At 33.6% G+C, this 22,484-nt stretch overlaps 2 protein-coding genes across 6 annotated transcripts in view; one reads left to right on the top strand and one right to left on the bottom strand.

Moving 5' to 3' along the window:
* Window positions 1-527: 527 nt before the first annotated feature.
* LOC125073644 (collagen alpha-1(I) chain-like) lies at window positions 528-16,218 on the bottom strand. 5 transcript variants are annotated; one of them, XM_047684537.1, is made up of 20 exons: window positions 16,141-16,218; window positions 13,659-13,754; window positions 13,258-13,437; window positions 11,696-11,826; window positions 11,400-11,564; window positions 10,059-10,187; window positions 9,562-9,948; window positions 9,239-9,362; window positions 8,350-8,999; window positions 8,165-8,273; window positions 7,965-8,083; window positions 7,531-7,702; window positions 7,157-7,255; window positions 6,345-6,455; window positions 5,255-5,413; window positions 4,610-4,724; window positions 4,286-4,422; window positions 3,570-3,784; window positions 3,132-3,465; window positions 528-3,053 (listed from the first exon to the last, which is right to left on the bottom strand). In XM_047684537.1, the coding sequence occupies exons 1-20, from the start codon at window positions 16,181-16,183 to the stop codon at window positions 2,281-2,283; spliced, it is 4,248 nt and encodes a 1,415-aa protein (XP_047540493.1). In that variant the 5' UTR covers window positions 16,184-16,218; the 3' UTR covers window positions 528-2,280. The 5 variants fall into 5 exon arrangements, with proteins under 5 accessions (XP_047540493.1, XP_047540495.1, XP_047540494.1 ...); XM_047684539.1 differs by having other exon boundaries at window positions 8,350-8,993; XM_047684538.1 differs by having other exon boundaries at window positions 10,059-10,184.
* Window positions 16,219-18,453: 2,235 nt separating this feature from the next.
* Window positions 18,454-22,484, top strand: part of LOC125073707 (catenin delta-2) — a 76,188-nt gene continuing 72,157 nt past the window's right edge. The window contains exon 1 of the mRNA XM_047684687.1: window positions 18,454-18,828. The gene's annotated coding sequence lies outside the window, so the exon portion shown is untranslated. The remainder of the gene's footprint in view (window positions 18,829-22,484) is intronic.

The raw sequence follows: 22,484 nt of genomic DNA, 5'->3' as shown, positions 1-22,484 counted from the left end.
TCATTAACACAGATACATAACAGTTTTTTTACGGTAACGGAGTTGCTCTTTACGATATTTCATATAACTAATATTAACACCTTTACAAAAACTATTATTTTATTTATAAAATATCGAGTATCATGCAAAATATTTAATAATTATTTTAATGACAAAATAATACTATGCCTATAATAGGTACTGTATCGTAAATATTTAATTCAAAAATAATCTTTGATTACATAACTAATGTTAAATTCGGCAATATTTGCATCAAGGAGATAACAAGAGCAAATAAATTACAGTATCCAAGTGTTTTTTTATTAAATAACCTAAGTTTGCTTTATTAATTTTATTATATTGCAATGAATTAAATTATGTTATTCTTTTTATAAATTACTTTTAATTTATATAATTATTCCATATTTTTATTTAAAAAGGTACATATATTTATTTTAAATTAATTATAGTGGTTATTTGGATAAATAAAACATGAGTTTACAAGCATATTATATATTTTTTTTATAATAATTAAGAATAAATTCTTACATCACGAGTTATAAAATAAATACATTTATTGCCTTAAATTAAGTCCAAAAGTACTCTGTACAATTATTGTTAGCGATGTACAAACGAGAACGACAAGTAAAAAATGTCCAAAAAAAAAAACAAAAAATAAAAGGGCCTTATCATGAAGTAAGTTAAGTTTCCACAATACTCTGTGACAAATCTACGAACAACTTAACAAATTGTGTCAGAATCACAACCAATAGTTTGCATCTTAATTTCATCTCTTAATTTACTTTAATATTACACAAACTATTTTATATCATTGCTCTTCACTTAAACCTAAAACAAGAACCATTCTTTACCTTACATTATAATTACAATTAAATTAAGACTATCTAATTTCTAGCGGGTGTTTCTTACTGGACTGTTGTGCTTTACTCTCGCAAGATTGCCACGCCCTTTTCTTAAGGTAGTAATAATATTAACATGCAACGTCACCCAACTATAAATAGATATTTTGTGCTATTTTTACTGTTCTACATGTAAAATAATAATATTCACAAGTTAGGCTTATGTTCCCGATAAGGAAAAACGATGTGTCGAGTGTCGTTGCATGTTTATATTGTGTATTTAATCTCATAAGGATTTCAGATTTTGTGAGCAAACTATGCGCGTGTGCTCGGGGTTCATCGCTTCGTAAAAAAAGGCATTACAAAAGGCCACTGTGACATCCACAATGTGCTAACTAGCCTAGCATTATTACATGCCCTATGTACTATAAGGTGTAGCATTACAAATTATATTGGCATTGTTCAATGAAATAATAAAATAAATAAGACAGTTTAACATATCACGAAACAAAATTCATGTGGCAAATAATATGGCATCAGAATTTAAGTACTTTGATAAAAAGTAAAGGCTAACTTTAACTTGTTTATTTTTCACAAGAAAACAAATTACTTGTAACCTCTAACGTGAACGTAATTAAATAAAAGAATATTACGCTTGAGTTAATAGATATGGAAGACAGAAAAACATTGCTATCAGATCAAAACGAATTAAATACTCATTAAAACAATAAACTAGTACATTAACTTCCAGGTGCTATACTGGCCACTTAGCCAAAATAATTAAATTAAACCAATTTCCCTACAAAGAAAGTCTAAACCTAAGATGGACAAAAATATTGTAACATAACAATTATGTACTTCCGTGTAATTCAAGGTGACCAAGCTGTGGACTCAACGGTTACACATACACTTTAACACAGGGTCAGGCATTAATTTCAAAATTGACTAGATATCTGTGTGCATAGGAATCATATATAAAAAAATAGCTAAGTAAAGAAACCAATACACTGAAATTCTGGCATGTCTGTTTATAAAAAAAATATATAAAACTATATTATTGCCATATGCAAAAATATGCCTAAACTGTACTTTAAATTATGTAGACTACACGTTAACACATCTAAATTTGTACAATTTGTACAAACTTCCGCATTCGCTAAAATAAAACTCGTACTCAGTCAAGAAATCTAGATCGTCGAACTAAAGCGAAATCAGTATGCTATTAGACCTAACGAAATTAGTACACGAAACTCGATCTCCCGGTATCGAAAAAATCTCACAATAATACACGGACTAACTAAGGACACTAACGAAATAATTTGATCTCTCGTTTCACTGGCGTATTATCAATACATTAAGTACGTTCGCAAAGTCGCCTCCGGGGAGTCGGGGGCGATCAGCATCGGGCGGGCCGCACGCAGCGGGGCGGGGCGGCCGGTCATCACTTGGACGGCTGGTAGGGCGGGTAGCCCTGGTGCGGCTGCGCGCCGCGGCTGCCCGTCGCGTACAGCTGCTGCTGGAAGTTGTGGAACTGCGCCGCGTAGTTGGGGTCTGCCGTGGACGGGACTGCGAAGCCCTGCCCCTTGAACCCGGGCCCCGGGCCGCCCATTGACGGTGCCAGCGGCTGTGCGGCTCCCATTCGCACGTTTCCGGGGCCCATGCCACCCTTGACGCCGCGGAAGTTAGGTCCGCACATCGGGTTGGGGCCCGGCCCGCCGAACGGGTCACCCGCCATTTTTGGCGGCGAGTTGAATCCTGCCGGGTAGTGCGGCATGCGAAGCATCCCCGGTGCCCGCATCACGCCTCGCATACCGCCTTCCATATCCATTCCTCTCGCACCGGGGAAATACTGTACACCTTTACTGCTATCCATTTGCATGGGGTTCGTGACTCGTTGCAGGAAGTCGAGACTCGGGGGTCCTCTGGGACCCGTATTGCATGGCATCTGTGGCCTCGTCGGTAAATACTGTATCGTGTTAGGCGCGCTGGCTTTTACTTGAACGTTCGCACCGTTAAAAGGGGGCATTTTTCCAGCACCACCCATTCGCGGTCCCATCATGGAGGCGTCCGGTCCCATCGGGCCCATCGGCCCACCCATGGGCCCTCCACCCATTTTCGGACTCAGATTCATATCCGGTGGAAAATCACCACCACTCATCATTCCCTCCATTGGCCCGCCCATTCCTGGACCTCCCATATTATCCATATGGCAACCTGCGTAAAACACGGTTCAATAAGAATTCAAAATAAATTTTAATGTTAATTTTTTTCTGTGTAAAATTAGTAACATACCTAAATCATTCATCATCATGTGAGGATGTCCATGCGGATGCATAGAATGATGATGTTGCATGTGATGTGGTCCTGAACCGAACGGTCCCATTCCACTACCATTAGGCCCCATGGGTCCACCAGGTCCTGGGCCCCCACCGCCCACTGTATTTGTCAGTTGTTGCGACATCTGTGCAAGCGACGAGATTGGGTCGAAGGATGACGTGGAAGTACCCATGGGGCCATTTGGGCCTTGGTTCGGATTTATGGGAATGTTGTCCGGCCTGTTCATACTACATGGACCAGGGAATGGACCCGGTAAACTCGTACTATTTGGACCACCCGATAACGTCGTCTGGAAAATGGAAAATTAATTATTTTCATAAAAGAATATACTTCATGCAACTTTATTCAAGTAAGGTCTTAAGAACACTTATTTTGAAAGAAAAAAAATATTACTTCATACAATACCTCCGTGTTCGATGCCATTGTGTCGTCAGAGTGTGAAGGTGCGGATACGACACTGCAGCTACTTTTCGCGGTGGAAGACGGCGCGTAGGGGCCCTGGCTGAGCGAAGGACCTTCGCGGCCCTCTCGACCCTCTCGCTGAGGTGTTTTTGATGCGCTATCTTGACTCGATCTGTTCGATGATGGACTTGGCCGGGATTTTTCGTCTGTATTTTATAAATAAAAATATAATTGTAGAACTTCTATTAAAATCGTCACACACATACATAAATTAAATTAAATTATAAAACAACCACCGTTTCAGAATATAGATCTCATCTAGAAAGTGTCATGAAACTCAGTAGTTATTTATTAGATAACTGTGAATAATTATACTAACTATATAGAATAAAATTTAAAAGGGGAAATTTTCTTAAAGTACCAATTTGGCGCTTTGGCTTTTCTTCCTTTACACCGACAATATATGTTTATTTGTTGTTGTTTCTTAAAAATCAAAGATTAGGAACTGATTAAAAAAAATCTGCTAAATTGTTGTATTGATAGTGAAAATATGAATTACTGAGTCGAATGGTATGGATTTTGAGTTAAGAAACGCATAGTATTTCTTTTCTAGTGGTAAACATATATCATCAAATCTTAAATAAAATGACATGGGCCAGCTTCGTATCCAAAATGCAACGTAGAATAGAGTAGAATATATAACTCACCCTGGCCGCACTTGGTGCTGGAGGCGGCCGACGTGGGCGTCTGCGGGTTGTTGAAGCCGGGGCTCTGTTCCATAGAGAAGCGCCCCGCGCGCTGCTCGGACAGGGACGAGTGCGGCTCCGGCGTGCCCGGCATCATGCTGGTTAAGTTTACGTATTAAGGTCCATTCATGGCTGATACAAGATCGAAGATCGATGTTTTTATAAAACATTAATTCAGTTTTGTGAGAAATCAAATTAATGTATCCAGATATTTTTATGCAACCACTATAATCTCAAATTGAATGTACCTTAGCCTATAATCGCTTTAATTTATAATATATTTACCCAGCAGGTGATTTTTGATTCGAATTAGATTGTGGTGTTTGTCCGCCATTGTTCGACGGCGGTCCGTTGTCCTTCAATGAGGTGTTAGGCTGTTTCTGTATCGTTAACTCTTGACCTGTACGCAAAAACAATACGTTATAGTAAACTAGCAAAAGAATTTTAATACATCAGACATAAAGTCGTAATTTGCATGAACACAGATGAATTTATAATCTTTATCAATAGAGGTGTACATACAGAAAGAGAACAAATTAGCCATAGAGTATGAAAGTATGTTAGCACATTTTCACCAACCACCACCAAAATGAAACACACATTGCAATTTGTAAAGTTAAACAAACATGAATTATTGTAATATTGACCTTTGGAACCGAGGGCCAAGGGTCGATATTGTATTGATGGTATAAAAGATGGCCAATTTGGATATTACTTTTGAATAGATTATTATTTATTCACATAAGAATTGTACAAAATACATTGGCCAACTTTCAATGTGTTTAAATACAGCATAACACAAAAAAGCGTCTTCACATAACACAAACTTTTAGCCGTGAACGAAAATAATTTAAATATTTTTTCCAGCACACCTTCTTTATATTCTTTTTTTTTCAATTATTTCCTTCAACGGCCTTTTAATCTAGTTACCTTCAAACTGGTTGAGATACGATATTTGTTGCGGTGATGGCACGGGCATCAAACTCGGTTCCTTCGAATGCGATCCGCCCTGTTGGTTCTTCTGTTGCTGCGCCGCCAAACATTGGAGCGTACGGACGAAAACACCATCGTCCAATTTCTCTAATATCTCTTTATATGGCCAACATTTGTCCAACGTGTCGTTCGAGGCCAATAATATGTCATGTGTCGTGTAGTGTTTGGTCCAGTATCGCGTATCAGTGTTTCGATATTGTTTAACGATTTGACGTTGTTATTTCATCACACGTTGGGATTTCAAGCGGTCAAGCGTTTTGCGGGGAAGGGGGAAAACAAAAAATACGCATTACAACTACAGAAAAAAAAATTAAATCAAATGCACTTCAAACCAAACTCAATGATCAATAATAAAAAAAAAAATGCTTCTAAGAAATATTGTGGTTGGGAAAATGTCTAACACAGATAAAATAACAACATGCATTTCTACTTCTATGGCTTCTACTTTTTATTGTAAATGTGATTCTTGTGTGCTGTGCGTGTGGTATTTTTGAGTGTGTGTGAATAACGAATGAAAACATTCGGTAGACATACTAGTTATTTAACATTTTATCACCTTGAATATAACTTTTATATTCTAGATCTTTGCAAAAAAAATATATTAGATTAAATTTGTAATAATTTAACAACAATTTAACTTTGTAAGTGAATTTATTCTATAACATGGGTTTGATTGTGTCAATAGACTTTATTTTGTATTCTCATGACATTCGATCGCTACGATTAATTTATATATATCATCTTAAATAAATAATATGAACATATTACATGGCAAATTATTCACTGATGACATAGTAATTAAATTTATTAATGAATCATTTTATTCTTTCAATATTGCTATAAGGAAAGAATGCATTTACAGACTATACTTTTGAATATGTTAAATTATTATCACATACTATGTCATTCCACACGAATCACACCTTTTTTGGTTTGTTTTTTTTTTATATTTCTTTGTTATACGAGCGTGTGTGTTGATGTATGGAGTGAAGTGTGTGTGCGTGCAGTACGAGGCGTGTGTACCGACCTGGCGCGTCGGACTTCTGCTTGCAGTGCGCGGGGCTGCTGAGCGCCGAGCCGGCGCGGGACGCCTCCGCCGACATCGGCATCACCGCGCCCTGAGACGGAGACTGCGTGGCTGTTGGGGTGTAAATAACCGTTATAAGATAGGTGTAATATTTACAATTTTAAGTAATAAATGGCGTCAATAACACAATGGTTTTCGGGCCGCCTAGCTAGCGCCTAGATGTAAAAAGACCTAGGTTCGATCCTGACACTATACGACAATATTCTAATATTGTCGTGCCCACTCCTAGTGCAAGCTTTAAGCTCAATTGGAGGGGTTAATAGAAATATTAGTAATTCCTAAAAAATGCTACTACTCTTTGAAAAAAAAAATTATTATCTATGTTGTATGAAAATATGAAATATATGTATTTTCATAATTATCATTATAATTTATGACCCGGCGATACATTTAGAGACATTAAAGCTCTATAAACTATGTTCAACGTTAACAAGCAGCTATTGAACATATCAGTTTCCTACACTCTACGCATATTCAATACTATTGTCCCTCCCAACGGCAGGAGGAGTAACATAAACCAATTTTTGATATACACATATGGATATCCAACACACTTAACACATTACACTTTTCATTACTCATATATCCTAATATGTATGTAAAGAAAAAATGTAAGGAAGTAATAAATATTAGATAAATTAAAGAAGAAATGTAATGCAAAGCGACCAAAAATAAATCGTTAATAATATTAGGTACATATGTCACAGTTCAGAATTCATAGATTTAAGTTTTGACACCACATGATAACATACCGATAGGCACAGAGGCTGAGCGATGTAGGGGTGAGGCGCCGTAGGGCGGCGGCGGCAGGCACCCGCCGCGCTCTGAACACGGAGATTTCACTTGCGTGCCTGCGTGTATCACTCATCATCAGTTAAGTTAACATTAAATACATATTTTACAAAATAACTAGCATCTTGTACTTACTAGCATATTTTTTATAAGAAAAATACCGGTGTACACCAGTTTGGTGGAACCAAACAAAAATGTTGCCAATGTCAATAGGATAAATTTGGTCGCCATTAGGGCAGATTTTTTTTTTTTTATTTGCCAGTGCATTGGTAATGAAAGCAATCGCAGATGTGACAGTATTATTTTCTATTGATAAAAAAATGCGAATCCTCACCGAGTTCGTTGTCCATGTTCTTGTTGTCGTCAAAGAACTGGTGGTGCAGCTTCTGCCAGTCGATGTCTCCGGGCGGGGACTTGGGGCTGCGCGCCGCCTTGTGCCCCGCGCCCAGCCCCGCCATCCCGGCGCCCAGCCCCGGGCCCAGCCCGCCGGGGTCGCCCGGGCCCATCTGCTTACAGCAATTTTTTTTATTTGAATATCACTTAAACTTATACGCACAATTATGTCAAACACAGTTATCTTTCAAAACCACTTGCCGCGTTTAACAGCACTACATAATCTACTTTTATATGAAACATAATTTTCTTGTAGCAATATCAAATATAATGTTTTAAGAAACACTATACAAAGTTCGAAAAGCAATCTCATCTGTGATAATAAATCGTTCGACGTCTTGAAATGTTAATCAGTTGATTGGTTCTTTAACTCACATTTCTGCCACGTCCGTATTCGTCGCACATGGGTCCGTTGACGGACATGTGATGGTCAGGTCCGCAGTCTCCGTGGGGGACCATGCCCCCCATCATACCGCCTTCCATCATTATACCACCTATAAGTAGAAAAAAAGATATTACGTGGAATGTTTCCCGAAACATATTTTTAATATTAATCAATTAAAATTACAATTTACCATTCATAGTATTCAGATTCGGCCCTGGCATCATCCTTGGCCCCATGTGTGGTCCACCCATCATACAAGGTTTAGGTCCGCCCATACCACCCATAGGGTTTGGCATACGCTAAAATAAAATCATATATTTGTAAAGTTGTTTTTATTTCAGTTTGCAGGTTAAAAATCAAGTCAAAATTACTTACACCCATAGGCCCACCGCATCCTCTACCCATATGCATGTCTGTGCACATCCCAGATTTCATATCTGGTCCACCACACGCACCTCTGATGCCTTTCATTCCACATGGCCCCATAGGCCCCATGGGTCCATTTGGTCCCATTGGTCCATTAGGTCCCATTCCACCCATCATTGGACCGTTAGGACCCATCATCCCATTAGGTCCCATAGATCCATGACCACCCATTCCCATTCCAGGGCCACCCATATTACCCATAGGACCTCCCATAGGTCCATTGGGACCCATCGGACCACCTGGGCCCATAGGACCGGGTCCCATCGGACCGTTTGGGCCCATAGGTCCAGACATTGTGCAATTAGGTCCACTACTCATACTACTCTGCATTGATACCATGGGTCCATTTGGTCCAGATCCCATCGGTCCATGAGCAGACATTGGAGGGAAAGACATGTTCATATTTGCAGTTGAGTTGGGTGGATTTATGTCAGAGGGTGGTTGTGACCCGTCGTTTGGCTGGTTAGGGTTGCTTCCGCTCTCTGGGAATAGAATTTGTTGCATCTTGCGTATGGTCGCGAGTTGTTCTTCGCGATGTGCTCGCTGCTGTGGCGTCAGATTCTCGTCAGGTATCTTAACGCCTGCGGACGAAACTAGAGCTGAACATGGAAAAACATTCTTTAACACCATCATTGACTGCGTACGAGTCTTTCGACTTGAACACGTATTTTTACCGAAATATCCAAGGTCAACAAAACCTACCACACTACATTACATTTTTTATAAAATTTAGATTTATTAAATCATTTTATTCCATAAAATGATCTATTCAAATAATAATATTCTATATTGTATTTAAAAATCATGTTTCATTTATATAGCACATACTGATATTCACCTTTTGGACCAGACTGGCAAGAAAGATTATTATCTCCAGAGTTATTATCACCGCCTGCTTCAGAGCAGGCCGGCATTTGTGAAGGACCGTTAGACATGCCATTCGACATTACGGAGGGGTTTTTCTGCAATAAAAGAAGCGTGTCAAGTTTAAATTCAACTACAAATTCAGATTGTTATATTTTAATCCAATAGAAAATGTTAGTAGCTTTCATAAAGTTATCTCATAAGATTTTAAAATAAATAGTTTTAATTTGAAATACTTTATTTTTCAATTATTATACAAATAAAACATTAGCAAAAATGTTGGAGATAAATACTCACGGTGTCCCAGGGCATTTCACCATCAGCACCGAGGCCGTCCATGACACCACAGGACGGGGTGCCTCCTGGAAACCCATCCATCGGACCCATGCCTGGACCCATCTGCCCCATTTGTCCAGGCCCTCCTTTCATCATCATCATTTGATTTCCGGGTCCACCCATACGATTCGGGCCCATCATGTTGGGACCCATGTGGCCCATTCCGCCGTGGCCCATGGGACCCATATTCGGTCCCATAGGACCACCCATCATGTGGCCCATTTGATTTGGTCCACCCATCATATTTGGCCCTCCACGCATGCCGCCTCGATTCTTAGCCATAGCAAGATTATTGAGCCATTGTGCTGGATTTTGTTTATTAAACTGGCCCATTTTCAAAGGATGTTTCTATAATGAAAATATTAATAAAAAAATTAATTTATTTACAATATAAAAGATATAAACACACATACACACACATATATATAATTAATATATATACTTATTATATAACCTACCTCAAGATACTTTTTAGTGCCAGGCTGAGCACAATGGTAGGCAATGATGGAATGGTGCTGTCCAGAAATGACAGCCTCAGCGCCTTTGTTTGCGAGTAGCGTTGAGAAAACGAAGATTTGACTCTGCTGCTGGGTGGATACGAAAAGAACTATTTGAATCGTACTTTTTTAATTTTAATAATAACACTATTAAACGACCATGAAGACTTTTATGCGTCATACGTAAATTAGTTGTAAATTAAATTATTCAATTTAAACTGTACTGCCGTCATGGTATTAATATAAATAACTGGTTAGTAGATAAAGCAACACATAATTTAAAAAATAAATCAGTTTGCAATTTGGACTGTTAATACATTATTTAAATATACAGCACAACAAATATTATTTATTTATTTAAATTATATATTAAAAAGATGTTTTAAAAACAATATTTTCAAATTTCTTTTATTTTTAAGATACAATTAACGTGTTAAATTATGATTACGTATAAAGTTTTACATAATAGTAAAGAAAGTATAACATTTTTTAATAAAAACAAATTTTAAATTTAGTTATGATAAAAAATATATACATATATAACCTCCTTAATGCTGTTTAGCCGGTCCATCACACTCACACGCAACTAAGTAAATACACGAATTCAACAAAGATTTCGATGAGAGAAATCGTAAGGACTATGCGTTGCCTACGCAATTACGTGTCACTGCATTTACAAAACAAAACAATTGAAACATGTGTTTATTGCTTCACTTCGATCATACGACGTGCATCTCATCCTATACAGCCAAAAATATAATCCAATAATCTTTTAAATAAATATATTGTCCATTAAAAAAAATTTAAGTGACATGATACATAATTACGGTTTTTTTTTTTTGGCACCAACATGTATTTAAGGATAGATAGTTGGTGCAATTGGCCGAATATACTTTCCGTAAAAAATCTTTTTTATGTAATATTGAAAATTACCACCCATTATTCATTTTTTATTTAAAAATTAAGCGATCCTGCACTTGGGGCACCTGTTGGTATGTGGTCACCGCCACCCATAGACGTTTTCGCCGAAAAAATTTTAAACCCTTGCTTATATCACCAATGTGCTATCAACCTTGGGAACTAAGATGTTATGTCCATTGCGCCTGTAATTACACTGGCTCACTAAACCTTCACTGGAGCACAACAATAAGTGCTGATGCTCGGCGGTAGTACGATGAGTGGTGGTACCTACCCAAATTTAGGCTTGCCCAAAGTCTTACCAACAAGTTGACCAACTTGATGGTAAAATCATCTTTTTTATTATATTTCGAATGAAAATGATATATATTTTCTTAATGTTACCTCCATACTCCCAGACTGTTTGCTGATGACATTGGAAGGCAATGATTGCGCCTCGCTCGACATTGGTCCCATGGACACTCCAGGCCCCATAGGACCCGTATTGCCCATACGACATGAGCCCATGTTCTCTGGGCCATTTGGATTGCGGCAGTTTTGATTGCCATCCTAATAATAAAAATAAAGTAAAAATGAAAACACTGATTATGATATAAGTGACAGCTGATAACTTCCACCCAGAAGATCAGATGTTGTATTAGCTTTCGATACAATAGTTTTAATATGTTTGCATTATATACCTGCAAATTTCCAGCCGATCCTCGGAGACCAGTTTGTGGATCTATAATGTCATTTGAATCGGATGAGAGTCGTTCTGACTTCAGTGATCCGGGTCCTCCAAGTTCACATTGCGGAGATTTTGTGGGGTCACCTTAAAAAAAATAACAAAGAAATAATAAACTAATTACAACATAAAAAACAAAGAATGCCTGGTTGTACATACACACATAAAATATCTACATACATATATGGATTTTCACTATTGGAACTGGTACTCCCAATATTTTTCAATATGCTGCGTATTGAAGTTATAATCTTACTCTATTAAGATGTTTAATATAGTCATTTTATATCCTATGACTTCCGACTCGTGACTAATGGCTAGCTTAGTCCTGGGTTCAAATTATCGGGGCAACTATGAGGGGGAAATGAACATTGCGTGTTTACACTCTCGCCTCGAAATGTAAGTAAAGCCAACCAACGGCTACGCCTGCACCCTTTCCGCTCGTATCGAGTTTGCTGTTTCGTTGGACTACGAGAGTGGAAATAGACAATGTACTTGTATTATCGCGTATGTGAATATCAACATCATTTCTATTACAGTACTTATCGAATCAGTATATTTATAATATATTTTTAAATAAACTGATAGTTTAAATTGCCTATATAAATGAAATGACCTGGTTGGCATTGATATGAACTGAAACATGTCGTACTTTAATGTTCTAGTACATATTTAAATGAATTAAGAAAACGAAAAGCAATTATAAAAGTCGTTAGCTCCTTTTTTGGTCAGAGGTTAGCATCTATTATACAATACGATAAATAAGTTCTTAAGGCTAAGGTAATAAGGGTAAGACATTAATGCATTGTGCCAATACTAATGCATTTTAATCTATATAATATCAATGTCGACTATCACTCACTCGTTCGGGGTTTTACCTGTTATTGGTGATTATCTAATAGATAATTAAAATCACATATATCTAATGATATAAAAGGAGAGTTATTTTGGACATAATTTCCGAAACACGATTAGTAATTTAAAAAAAATCTTGACAAAGATCAGACAGACAGCAGTTGTCTCTGTCTTATATTATAAGACAGACGGGAATGGGGGGGGGTCATTTAGGAGGTGGATGGAGTGGGGGTAATAAGAACTATATTTAAAATGTTAATCATCACTAAATCCAACTAATACTTAATTTTTCGGACGCCACATTTAATGTAATTTATGTGACCGTTGCTTTTGTGATAGTAATAACTACAAATCAAATGTACTTAAAGGGTACGTGACCTTCGAAACCTACACCACCCTAATCCTAAAAACATCGCTTTGCAATCATCGTATTATTCGTATGCTGCCCTTTTTCTCCTCTCCATAGTATTAGATTTGACGTATAAACACTAAGAATCTTTGATTTATTTCTCCAATATTAAAGTATTTTATGCTTATTTAACGCTAATCTACAAATAGATGTACGTAGTTTTGTGCCAAAATGTACTGTTCAATCCGATTGGAGCCAAGAGAATGGCAATCAGAAAATATTATCCGCACCTATGATGTATCCTTCACACTTACCATCACTATCCATGAGGCCGTCAATTTCAGTCTTAATACCGTCGACACCAAGGTCGGCGTTAGAGTCCTCGCCGCCTTGGCTGTGCGGTTCCATTTTAACTCTATGTGCCGGTTCGTCCGGTTCCTTTTTTAGTGCCGCTGGTGTCGGCAATGACGCGGACGGTGGACGAGATCCGTGACCTGAAGAAATTAAAGATATATTGCAAATAATATAATGAATAATATACAATGATTTCAAACACCAATTGAACACCAACGAAAGTATTGGCAATATATATAACTTATAATTTTATGATAACAATATATTTTTATGCAAATAAAAATAATTATTTATCTAAAGCAAATTTCATATAGAATTTGCATAAAAAATCTCCCAAGTAACAATTAATTATAATAAATACCAGGTTCGGCAGGATCATTAGGTTCGTCTTTAAGGCGGGCACCCCCGCCTTTCTCCTTCTCCTTGATCATTCCCCTACGTGCCTTCGCCAACTTGACTGTATAAAACAAATTCTCATAATAACAGACTTAAATAAAATAACAAAAAATAGAATACAACCTTGTTAATGTATATGGAGTCCTGGAATTTTTCATTATAAGTTAATATTATTTGTTTTGTTTTCTTTCCTTAAGATTAATAGAAGTTTGGTCTTGCATTCGGATTTTTTAATGTTTTTATTATATTTTTATAGTTAAAGACTAAATTAAAAATTAAACTCAGTAAAATAAAAATAAAATTGTCTCTTTTTTATGTTGGTACTCTATGATATCATACATACACATACAAACATTGATAAGTCAAAACCTGTACCTTTTAATTGTTTATTCTTATATAAAAGATTATATTCCTACATAATATATTCTATATATGTTACCCTTTTCCCACTGCAGCATAAACATATCCTGTCTCCCTTCAAGGAGTATGTACAGAGCTGAATTATATTTATTTAAAGTATTTAATAAAAGTAAAAAATTTAAATGCACATAATTATGGTAGTAATGACCATTCTAAAATATTAATTTTAAATTTTTATTAATAGCTATGAAACAAATATGGAAAGGGATAATTTAATTTTAAGTCATCATATTTAATAAATTATAATCAATATGAATATACAAATTTCAATAAAAAACAATTGTTGTGTTCAAAAAATACTAATATTTTACCTAACCCTTATTTATATTACTTTTAATTTCAATTACTTTTATTGTTTGAAATTTTATTTTCCATCAAAATCACCTGTTAATATATTAATTATAAATAACTGATTTTATTTTACCAAAAATAACCAGTCAATTTACAAAAGTTTTGGGAAATTGTTGAGTTTGTGTTAAAATGTGTATAAAGATTGTGATACAAAATCGTTCAAATATATCATTTAATACAAAAGTCAGAGTTGACAGATAGTCAACACAAAGTCTGTCTGTCACAGGAAACCCACTGAATAGATTTTGACATTTGAAATGGAGAATATCAATGAGAATGTTAACAAGACTAGTTTTTTAAATACATGACATGACATAATATTGAAAAGCATGAGACTCTGTGTGATGAAAATATTGCATTGCTGTCTAATGGTCTCTACACTTGCTTATCCCTGCCTCCTAATTATATAAATAATTTTTAATAATATAAAATGTAGAATGGCTTTTTGTCATTAACCAAATTCTATGTGGATGAATCTACAGATAGTAATTCAAAGCTATTTTTAATACCAAATAAATATAAGACATCAATATAATACTTATACGCTAAACTCAAACTAAGTAGATTAAATGTTAAAAAAATTATCTAACTATCAATTTTTTATACTAATTCTTAATTAATATTTATATATTATACTTGTGTAAAACTGTTATGTTTCTTCCATTATGAATCTATTTAGTTAAATAGAATTACTTTTTTTGCCTTTCCGTTTACTATTCAATTTTTTATGTAATATAAATAACAAAGAATATATGAAAATTAGAAATATATAATCAAGCCTTTATTTTATTAGATACTAAATATATTTTAATGTAAAAATTTACCCCAAATTTATGATAAATAAAGTAAAAATAATACATAAGTAGAGTAATATTAAGAGTAAGTGAGAGAAACACATTTGCTTTACTTTAACAGGAAATATATATGTACAATTTTTTATATGATTTAGTTTTAACAAAGATATTATGAAAAGCAAAAGAATTTATGTCCATATAAATAAATATATCAATTGAAAAAGTATATATAAAATAAATTTTAATGAACTTATAATTATCATAAAACTGCCATAATGTTCTGGTAAATTATTATATTTTTGACTTTATGTGTGAACCAAATGATATTTAAACACGAATATTGGCAAATCAAAATTAATATATTAAGAATGTATTAGTCATTTTGTATCCTGAACCAAGTCTATTGATATTTTAATGGAATATTGATTTATTTAACTATTTTAATTTAAAGTTTTATCTTATTATTTGTGTTTCTGCTATTAATTCACCGAACTAGCCTAATAAGCATTCTAAGATAGTGTTGTAATAAATGTTTTATAAGCATCTGTCATTCATATTATTTATCATTGTTCATATCAGATTAAAACACAAAATTGAAACTAAAACTAATTGTCAATATTTAAATATTGATAAGTTATTTATAAGACAAATTTAGTTCAATTAAATATTTTTGTTTGTAAATAATATGTTAAACATTAAATTATCCTTTATGTAAACAAAAATGTCACTATAAAAAAAAAAAAAAAATTAAATCTTTATCATTTTGCTACATATTGAACCTATCAGTATTCAATTCAAACTTGTTTTAATTCCTAAGTGAATTACTATTTTAGACCAGTGGCACTGGCAAATAATATATCAGATCTAACTACAGAAACTTACGTGAATTGTTGAAAATGTGACAGTAATAACAAGTATTCACCATTCATGTTCGTAAGTAAACAGACCTATTAAAAAATTGTATACATACAAATACAAAATGATCCGCGGGCCTTTCGTCACGGGCGCAATAATTGGCACATGTCCCACAAATCCACGGAACGGCACTTCATTACAAGAATGTCATTATGCTGCAGCAAGCGATCGAGAGATTATTATAAATAGAGATCTTAAAGAACCTTGGCGGTAGCGAAGACGCTCGCAGCGCCCGCGGCCCCTCCACCACGACCGGCCGTCACAAACCTCGATTATATCCAGATATTTAATTAAAACTAAACTTCACCGCGAAACGCAATAAAAATTCCAGGTTTACTCTCCATACATAAACAATGAGATAGATCGGGTGTAGACAGGCGCGAAGCACACTTAACGCACGTTTATTATGGCCGATTTAATACTTTAAACACGCTGTTTGGACAAGACGACACCTTCAGAGAAAGCGTCTAACATTAATTTATATCATTCGTGTGATCTAATTAAGGTATAACGAGGGGTATGCAGCGAGAAACAAAAAATCGGGATCGCTGACATTTTTGTTTATGGTACATCGACGAGACGAGATCCAGAATCCACAAATAGCGAATAAACGTACATGATTACCGCCTCCTGACGGATTTTCTATCACTTGATAACACAAAACACGGTGATTCTTCACATTTATGTAAACTTCATCGTTAAAATATACTCATTTATTAATTTCTTTCTATCAGCATATAACACAAATCACCACGCACACACAACACAACATACATAATATATGTACACCAATACACATGGGATGGATACTTCTCACTCACAAATTTCCTTTTCTACACAAAAACAACAAAAGTGCGAGAATAGTGAGATATACGTTCGATAACGCGCACCAGCAAACTAAATTTTTTAGATCAATATATTCAATTTAGATTTAAAACTTGAGCTGAATTATATATTTTTATTTTTATTCATAGTATTATTTTGATTTAAATGTAGCTTTTTATGTAATTATTGTATAAAGTTTGATATTTTAAAGTATGTTTGGATTATTGTGGCTATAATAAAGAATTAATTGACATTACTTAAATAAAATTTAAGTCATATTTCTTAAAAAATCCTTTAAATGAATTAATTAATAATAGAATATAAGCCTTAAACATCGTGTATTAGATTATGAATTTATTATATAGAAAATAAATTAAATAAAAAAGTCTGACTATTTAAAATTATTGATAAATGAAAAAATAAATGTATATATGGTATAAAAATATATAAAGATTAATATAAAATTAATGATTAAAATAAAGAAATATATATTTTTAAATAAATTAAGTCAAGTATCCGAACGTCGGAGACAAATAATTATTTCCAAAAATAATATAAGATTTTTATATGATAAATTTAATTTTTATAATAATAGCCACATATGAAATATATTTTAGATAAATAATATAATAAAACAATATACATTAAAATAATTTAACGAGTGAAGTTGTCTATGCTTTCTAAATTCTAAGTAAGTAATTAATTCAATATGGCTACTTTTATAATAACTTATTTAAAAAATGTACAACTTTCACGTAGTTGTATGAATTTAGTCGTATTATTAAAATTACAAAAAAAAGATAATTTTACCGATGTACAAATAAACAAGAATATAATATTACGACCCAAATATATTTATTAAAGCCTGCATGACATTTATAAATGTCATTCGTGAAAAATCATAGATAATAAAAGAATAATTGACATTGATAGCCACTGTTCATAAAAGTTACCTCTTTGGTTGCCTTTAATGCCTCTTCATATACTTTTAAATATTTTTAAAATTATTAAATTAATTTAAATTAACAACATTTATACATTTTTAACATTACATATTTTTTAGTTTAGTTTTGTTTACGATTTAACAAGTATTTCAAAACGTTGAAGTGTATTGTATTACAAATTAAAAATAAATGTTAATAACAAATTACCGAAAATAAATCACATAATATTTTTTAGTTTTTATTTTGACTGTATTTTTAGGATTTGTAAAGAATATATTAATCCATGTAATAAACAATTATAAAATGAAACTGAAACAATAACATAAATATAAGTCTGATACAATTTGACATCATGTTGAAGGTATAAAGTGGTATCCATATTATTTTTCTACTATGTATTTTTCTTGTTACTATCAAATTATAAAACATAATTACATTTTGATATCCATTGAGTTTGGCATTAGAAAAAAAATACATTGTCTATGATTATTTCACGGTGAAGGGAGGAGGGGCAACGATAGATTTCGCTTCGTTGTCGTGTATTAAATTTTTAGTAGTTTGTGTTAAAATCGTTATATATGGATTGAATTGAGTGAGACTGTTTCATGCTATATGAGTGGATTAGAGATATTGATAACTGTTTGTGTACACCGGCGATTACATTTGGACCGCTCCCTGTGCGTAGAGTACGTACGTCAGTCATCAAGTATTTTTCATGCTTGTACTACTTGCGTATAGTAGGGGCCGTGTGATAGTAAAAGCTGTTGGAAAGTGCATTCATACGGGAAACTATTGCCGTAAAAACAAATCTCACGTTCCGTTTATAATATAGCGCTAAGTGTTGAGTGTTCAGTCGATAGGAATTGGATGTTTGAAGCCATTTTCGGTAAGTGCTCATATCAGTGGTATTTACGTTTATACTGACGATGATATTGTGTTCTACATGAGTATTGACCCCTTAAGATGGACTTTGTGAGCTTATCGGGCAGTCACTTCTATAAGTTCTCTTATACTTTATATGTGAAGGTGTTCTTATCAGTCTCATTTGTGTTGTTAAAAAAATAATGTCCCATTAAATTTAATATTATGACTTATTGACAGTCAGATATTATCAACACTGGATTTATTAAAATATAATAAATAGTTCATAAAAGAAACCTTTAAGAAATATGTACTTCTTACATTTAGTATCTATTACTAAAAAACGATCATAATACTAATTTACTGTAGTTTTTCTTAATAAAAATTAAATTATTATTGAATACTTATAGAAAAGTATATTTTTTAAAAATAAATATAATCTGATGCATCTTATATTACTGTTTATCTTTTCTTATATTATTTAATAGTAAATGTTGTTGGTGTTTGTTTCAAATTAATGTACACCTGTGTGTCTTTTCAGTTATGTAATTTATTAAGAAGCTTATATTTTACTCAACATAATAATTTGTATAGTAATGACAATTACTATAATGTCACATTTTTGTATCCTAAACTATTGAAACATTTATTTTACCAACCTAAGAAAAGACATTTTATATTTTAGTCATTTAAATCCTTATAGATAAGTAACTGCTATATGTAATGCCTCTTAAGCTCAAAAAATATTTCATTTATTAGGAGGATCATTCGAGCAAAAAAAAAATCAAACAACATTAATAAGAGTTTGTATATTGAATACTTAGTTTGCTTGTCTTCATTCTTCTTGTTCTGCGATTAATTCTCATACTCTTCTTCTGTTTATTAACATAAATTTGTATACATTGTATAATATATTTGTATTAAATAAGTAATTAAACGTATACATAATATTATAATATAGAGAATATTTAAAATATTTTATAGTGGGTATCGAACTGACGTTCTTGTAGTAATGCATGCAACATGCAAAGGTTGGTTAGTAAACTCCTAGCAAAGCTTAATTGGAATATTCAAAAAGTTGTCATTACATTATCAAATTTGATGAAACTTGTAAAGTTTTTGCTGTTTTCTATGAACTTTTGATACATATATAATGTTGGCTTATCATAGATTAGGAACATAATGTAATATTTAATTGGAATATTTTGTCAGTAAATCTATTTAACTCTTATATTTAGGTTACTATTGTATGTATTTCTCATGGGTTTCAGAATGGATTCCTTTTAATAGGCATTTGTGTGGATTTTTTTTATAAATTAAAATATTAAGTCCATATCAGACATCTGAACAAAATTACATTCTCCTTTTTAATGGGTTATTACAACTTGAACCAGAGAAGGGAAAAAAATACAGCTCTGTTCTAAGTCATATTTAATACTTTCCTTCATTGTAGAGTTGTGTTTACCTTCTTCTGTCTTGTTTCCTCACAATCTTATACATTAAATAGAAAATAAATATCTAATAATCTCTTGAAATAAATTGTTATCAAGAGAAGTAGATATATTTATAATTTTTAGTAAGAGTCTAAAAATGTTCGATTGTTAGGCAAAGTCCACCATATCACATTTCTCATAGAAATGGCTTGGAGCTGAATTAACCATGCTACTCCAATAGGGTCTGGTGGTTATATATATTATTATTATTTTTGATTACATCATTCGGTGGATATGCAAATGGTTCACCTGATTGTAAGCCCATAGACCAATGTCTATGGGTGCCTATGCACCTTCATTCAAAATGCGCCACTAACTTTGGTAACTGAGATGTTATGTCTGTTAGGCCAGTAGCACACTGGATCACTCACCCTTCCAGATTGGCACACTAACACTAACTAACATCAAAACTAACTATTGCTGTTTGTCAGTTGAATATGTGGTGAATGAGAATGATGATACTAACTTCATTTGTTTTTCATCTTTGATTAACATTCTAATGTTCGGTATCTGTTAATATCGTGATATATATATTTTTTACCTACAATGATACCACGGCATATTTTAAACTTGACTCTTAAACAACGACTGCCATACAGATAAGCCTAGATGACATAATAGATAAACACGCTGATTTTAATCTTAAGTTGCCGACTTGGTTCAAGTCGGTGCGAGTTTAAGTTTTCGAAGTGCTTAAGTCATGTTAAAAGTTATCACGAGTATCGCGAGGATATCGATATGAAGGAAATTCTGAAGCATATTTATCATGTTCCCGCAAATAGGAACCAAAATTCACACTCTGTATATGCCTTTGCACGACGTGATGAGATGATGTTGACGAGACATTTACACAAAGGGTTTTCGAGTGAAATTGATACACAGGCTGATGTAAAATGCTATGCGTTTATTTGATACGAAATTCTTAAAAGGTATACTTCGATATTAAAAATCGTTACTAAGTGGTTTGGTATTTTCTGAGTTCCTTTTTTTTTGGTTGTGACCGACGCCGTAATATTTTGCCGCGTGATTCACTGTTCAAGTATGCCTGTGTTAATTTTATAAATTTCGTTTATATCCTGTAAATACCGACATTTAAGCGACGTTCACACATGTTCATCTGAATATTTATGGCGTTATCAAACCGCCCGCCCTCAATTTCATCATGGACTCTGTGATAGACTTTTAATTTTTTAGACAATCCTCTTCGCTTTTAATCCAAATTTAGTCCAAAATACATGTCATTTTGCCATTCAAATGTAACCGATGATGCTATCCGATGTATGTATCGACTGAAAATAAAAGGAATATCATTAGTATAATACAAAATATTTGACATAAACTTCGTTGTTTTTTTGATTATGAAGTCACGTGAAAATGTAATTTTACCATAGAATTATGTCGTTATATGACCATGTACGTGGTTTATTAGTCTGAGGTTTTTCCGTGTCGGAAAATGTTAACGCGGCTTTCGAATAAATAGAGTAGCTTATGGAATGAGTGTTGAAAATTTCGAATTGAGCGCATTTCGACATATTGAGGGTAACATTCAATCAAAAGTGCCGTAGTGACAAGTGTCAGAATTGAATCGGAAATAAAGTCGCGATTATTTTTATGTTATATATTTTAGGTGCTTTATTAGTTAATTTTTACGGTGAAAGTAAGTAGAAAAAGACCTATTCTTTTACGTAAGTTCATTCGACAAATACTGATACCATATGTATGGCAGAAAACGGAAATTAAATATGAAGAATCTTTTTTAACGAGCGTACTTACATACATGAACCTTTTTTTTTGATACTTTGTTAAACCTAAAGAACTTCTTAACTTATGAACCGAAATTAGATTCATAAATTGTTTAATAAATATAATTTAACGAATTAAATTATGATAGTAAAAGAAAATGTAATAATTTTTTTTAATGGAGGGAACAATTTTATTTTAAACGCAACTCAATTGATAAATCCATCTAAACTAAAGGATAAGCTTTTATTTTTTATATCTGAACCTATATCTGGACAGTTGATGGTAAGTGGTCACCACCGCCCATAGACATTTGTTCTGTTAGAAATATTAACCATTTGTTACGTCGCAAATGCGCTACCAGTCGTGGGAACTAACGACAGACGGGCTTGCAAAATCCTACCACCAAGTAAACACCGAGGCTAATAATAATAAGATTTTTATAAAC

Source organism: Vanessa atalanta, chromosome 25, assembly GCF_905147765.1.
Source record: "Vanessa atalanta chromosome 25, ilVanAtal1.2, whole genome shotgun sequence".
Taxonomy (NCBI): Eukaryota; Metazoa; Arthropoda; class Insecta; order Lepidoptera; family Nymphalidae; genus Vanessa; species Vanessa atalanta.
The sequence above is the reverse complement of the archived record's forward strand: the minus strand, read 5'-3'. Positions and strand labels throughout refer to the sequence as shown.